We start from the raw sequence: 4,648 nt of genomic DNA, 5'->3' as shown, positions 1-4,648 counted from the left end.
AGAAAAGAAAAAAAAAAAAGATAAAATGCTTCCATTACAAAAAATAAAACACACAACACTTTAAAGAATGAAGATTTATTGTGCTACTTTCAGAACTCTGGGATTGAACAGTGTTGTCTTGTTCTGTTTAACCTTCTTTGTTCTGTGTTAATGTTGATTTCATGACTATCTGAAGACTGTATGTTTTGTGTTGATTATATATTTTTTCTTTATATAAAAAAAAGAAAAGAAAAAAAAGACATAATTGCTCACTATCTTGCACACACGAAAAAGTGGATCTTGTCTCAGGAAGGCCAGGGTTCCAGAGTACCAACTCCACGCCATTTTAATGTACATTTTTATGATTATGAGTTAAAAAGAAAAAAAAAAGGATGATTTAAAAGAAACAATTCTAAGCACTGAAAGTTATGGATTTCAGAAGAAGAGAAAATACCTTGTTTCTAAATCCGTAGCAGTTACATAATAACCAAATAATGGACTTTAAATGAAAAATGAGTGCTTTATATATAAATCTATATATTAAAATTGCTTTACATTTAATAAAAAAAAGGTCAATGATTTTGATTGTCAAAAAAAGAAAGACAGTGAATAACATGCAAAATGCTGTATGTTTGAATCTTTATTGTGTTTTCTTAATGAGGTCCCGTCCTGACTGAATCAGGAACATTGTGCATTACTCTTTCTTTCCTCTGTCTCTCTTTCTCTCTCTCATTGTCCCACAGCGGGTATGATTAAAAGATAAATCAGACTTTAGTGGAACATTTTTCCCATTTTGGAGGATGTTTGTAAAACATGAGCTGGTTGTAAAGGATCCTGAAACTATGCACAAGTGTTTGGGGGGAGGGGGGGATGAGGATTTTACGGCCTACTTCTAAGTGGCTGATCTAATGCAGGGGTTTTTGGGATCCGATGTGTTTTATTTCTTTTGGTTTTAAGGGAGTGGAGGGGGGGGGGGGGGGGGGGGGGGGGGGGTGGAGAGGTGATTCATGTCAAGCCATCCACCTCCAGCTTCCTTGCCCTTATTCAGATTGACCTAGCGCTACATCGCCATGCTGTGTATTCCTAAAACCAATGAGCGTCTCACTCTTTAGCACTGTGGGATTCTAGCCTGTCACCCTCAAGGGTTTTGTTTTCTCAGTTATGTTTTTTTTAGGGTGGGGTGGGTGGTATGTGATTAGGGCTGCTTTTTCTTTTGTCTTTTTTTTTTTTTTTTTTTTTGCCTTTTTGTTTTTGAAATATTAAGTAAAAACGTCTGTACTGAGATTTAATGAAAAGTCAGTGGCTTGTAATGTTTTATTTTTTTTCTCTGTATATCTTTCTCCTCATAGAATGTGATTGTTACATGACATGCACCGAAACAAATGTTTTCATGAACTATGGAGCTTCTTTCAATATTAATAAAATAGCTTCTTTTTTTTTCTTGGCTGTTAAAAATTTGCCATTTGGTGTTTGTCTCTGTTGCTTTTTTTCTCACCAGTCTTTTTTACTTCCTGGATGAGAAGTCCGCTCTTGCTCTCATATTCTATTGCTGCAGTAGAGCTGGGGTCTTCCTGTAAATGTTCTCTGCGCCTTTAGTGCGATGCCGGAACTCGCATCAGGCTCTGAGGGCGAGCTGTCTGGGGCAGGCGTAATAGTTGTCCTGTGGGTGTCGGATGTTGGGGTTGGCGTAGACTGGGAAGTTGACTTCCTCCAGGTGTGATGGGGCCTCTGGGTTATTTCGGTGGATTCCTGCACTCTGCTGCTTCCTGGTCATTTCCTCATATATAGGAACCGGAGGTTGTGGTCTATGATGATGCCTCGCCTTCACCTACAACACATTATTTTTTCAGTTATTTAGAAATCAATTTATGTATGGAGTATCAGTTAGTGTTTCAACTTAATATTTACTCTTTGCAATAAGTCCAATTTCCAGTATTTATTTATTTTCAATTTGGATGTTAATACGTAAATCTGCTTTTCAATCGATTAATCTTTTAGTCTAAAAAATGTCAGGAAGTTGTGAAAAAAGGTTCATTACGGTTTCCCAGAGTCCAAGGGAACTAGTTCAGTTAAAGAAAAAAACAAAAGATCTTCAGTTCATCATCATTTAGTTATTCTAAAAGTACAATCACTGTAAACTGGAACCAGATAGTTTTTGGCATATTTGCTTTAGCAATAACTTACTGCAAATGATTAATAAATAGTAATAATAGATAATAATCTGTGTGCATGTTAAATAGAATAATGCCACTGAGATTTTATCCCTGCACATGAGCAACTTTCTCCTTTGAGATGAGAAAAAATACGCAATTATTTTAAACTGAACAAAAAAAATATCTTCTCTGCTATGTTCCAGGTCAACCTTACTTTTGGTTTAGAATTATAATTAAATATACACTTTTAAATTTAAGGTTTCTCTAAAATTAAGGACAAAGGATTAAGGAAAACTTATTTGTGGGCTAATTTGAACAACCCCAAATCTCTGCAATAAACACAGATTACAACATTTTTACTACAAGATGTTTGGACTGACGATAATTTTTGAGGCTGTAGTTTCTTACAGTTGTTAAATATCACACTTTATGTCTGTCAGGTTAGTAATGTTGGGGGTCCACATCTAATTACTATTTTGCCTTTCGGATATTTCATATTGATTTGAAGATCTGAAAGTTACAACAGTTGCTGCCTGAAAGGCTAGTCTGTCAGTCAGAAATACTATCAAACAGGAGCACTGTTGCTTTACAACATAACAATCCTAATCTGCAGCCTGCTCCGTAAAATATTAGTTGATATGATACTCACACATTTCTCTATGACCAGCCAGCTGAGTGTGAGTAGAAGAAGTCCTGTTATTGTAAAGATGGTCAAGAGCAGAGGAGGGTAACTGGGAGAGCACCGGCATGACCTCCCTGCACCACAAACACACACCAATACACATCAAAATCTGCACAGAGTTACCTGGATTTAACTGTAGCAAAGTGTATTGTGAGGGGTTTGAACCACATACTTGTCCCTTCAACCAACAAGAACACCTTTTGAGCACTGAGGAGGATGTGATTAGAGCGGTTCCCTCTGTAACTCAGCTCCCACATGTAGAGTCCCGTGTCACTGCACTGTAAATGGGACATGGTCACGTTGACCTGCAGGGAGTCCAGACCTCCACAGATCCGCAGCCGCCCTCTGTGTTCCGGGTCGACCCTCGGCTTGCCGCCCTCGGCCATTGACAGCAGGGTGGTCTGGCTCTGAGCACTGCGGTGGTACAGGTAGAGGGCTGTCAGGCTGCTATGCTCCAGCTGAGGGGAACAGGAAAGCTCCAGTGACTGGGTCTCTGTCAGCTGCCTAAAGATCAACTCTGTGTAGGCTGGAAGAGAGAAAAAAATAACTTGTTTCAAGTTTATTAGAAATACACAGTTAATGCCTTTAGTCATGTTAGCAGCATAGTGATGGATGGCAGTGCTGGTTAATCCACCACCATGCTTCAGACTGAAATATCTCAACAACTACTGTATAGATTAGAAGAACATGTTGTTCATGGTCCCAAAGGATGAATCCTACAGACCTCGGTGAACCTTAACTGTTACGACCCTTAGGTTTTATGCCTAGGGGAAGCTAGAAAGTAACGTAAATCGTATACTTAAGCCAACAAAGGAAAAATGAAAATTTAATTTTTTTGTAACTTTAATAAAGAGACCTTGAGGTTCACAATTGTGGTTTTGAGTGACATGTCGATCAGTCTGCAGCTTTGTTTCAGACTATTGGATGGATTGCCATGACATTTTGTTTGCATATTCATGAGTGTATTGTAATAATTTGATCCCCTGACTTTTCCCTTTTCCCTCTAGCACATGATGAGAACATGTAAACCGCCTTCAGTCAGCCTGGGGGGGGGGGGGGGGGGGGGGGGGGGGGGGAACCCTGAACCTTCAAGCTGTGTGACAACAATATTAATGACTGCATCACCAAAACAACATTTCTATTTGTCCAATACTAATTGCAAAACTAATGATTATTTAGTGAATAGTTTAAATACAACCTCAACATTTAAATTCCATTAATTAGCTAATGTTAACATGCTAAACTATGGTGATTAACATAGTTAACATTATACCTGCCAAACATCAGCATGGTAGCATTATCACTGTGATCATTGTTTGCATTTAGCTGGACCGGCTTACCGAGTAGCTGTGACCACAGCCACACAACTGCAGTCTGATATACCTCCTGATAAATTCAAACAAATATGAATGTATATACGTAACAAGTCAATGTCAGGATTAAGAAGTAACAAAGTTACAGTTTTTTTAAAGTAGTAATTGAAATGTGAATTCCTCTTACCTTCAAAAACCTGAATGAACAGTAGAACACATGCCAAGCTCGCCTTCATGGCCTTTTCAGTTGTAAACACACTAAGAAATAACAAAACTAGTCATGTTGTACTCCTCCTATTTCCTTTATGTGAGACTTTGTGGACAGCCTCACTATTGTTCTATACCTCAAAGCAGGAAGAGGACTTCAAGACAAGAACTGCTGCAACTACGTTATGATATTAACATTGGTCTTGAACACGCTTTTACTTTTGAAATATTTCTCAGTCAGAGTCAGACTTTAAACACTTTGTCACTGGGCGCACAACCCTTATGTATACAAATGAAAAAAATGAGTTTTACAA

General features: G+C 38.2%; 1 protein-coding gene across 1 annotated transcript; it reads right to left on the bottom strand.

Annotated features, from left to right (window-relative positions):
• Positions 1 to 1,271: 1,271 nt before the first annotated feature.
• On the bottom strand, positions 1,272 to 4,444 carry LOC117957811. Its single transcript, XM_034893854.1, has 4 exons — positions 4,315 to 4,444; positions 2,987 to 3,340; positions 2,782 to 2,888; positions 1,272 to 1,807 (listed from the first exon to the last, which is right to left on the bottom strand). The coding sequence occupies exons 1-4, from the start codon at positions 4,361 to 4,363 to the stop codon at positions 1,595 to 1,597; spliced, it is 723 nt and encodes a 240-aa protein (XP_034749745.1). The 5' UTR covers positions 4,364 to 4,444; the 3' UTR covers positions 1,272 to 1,594.
• Positions 4,445 to 4,648: the final 204 nt, after the last annotated feature.

The sequence above is a fragment of the Etheostoma cragini genome, chromosome 15, assembly GCF_013103735.1.
Source record: "Etheostoma cragini isolate CJK2018 chromosome 15, CSU_Ecrag_1.0, whole genome shotgun sequence".
NCBI lineage: Eukaryota > Metazoa > Chordata > Actinopteri > Perciformes > Percidae > Etheostoma > Etheostoma cragini.
This window is presented reverse-complemented; position numbering and strand designations above follow the sequence as displayed.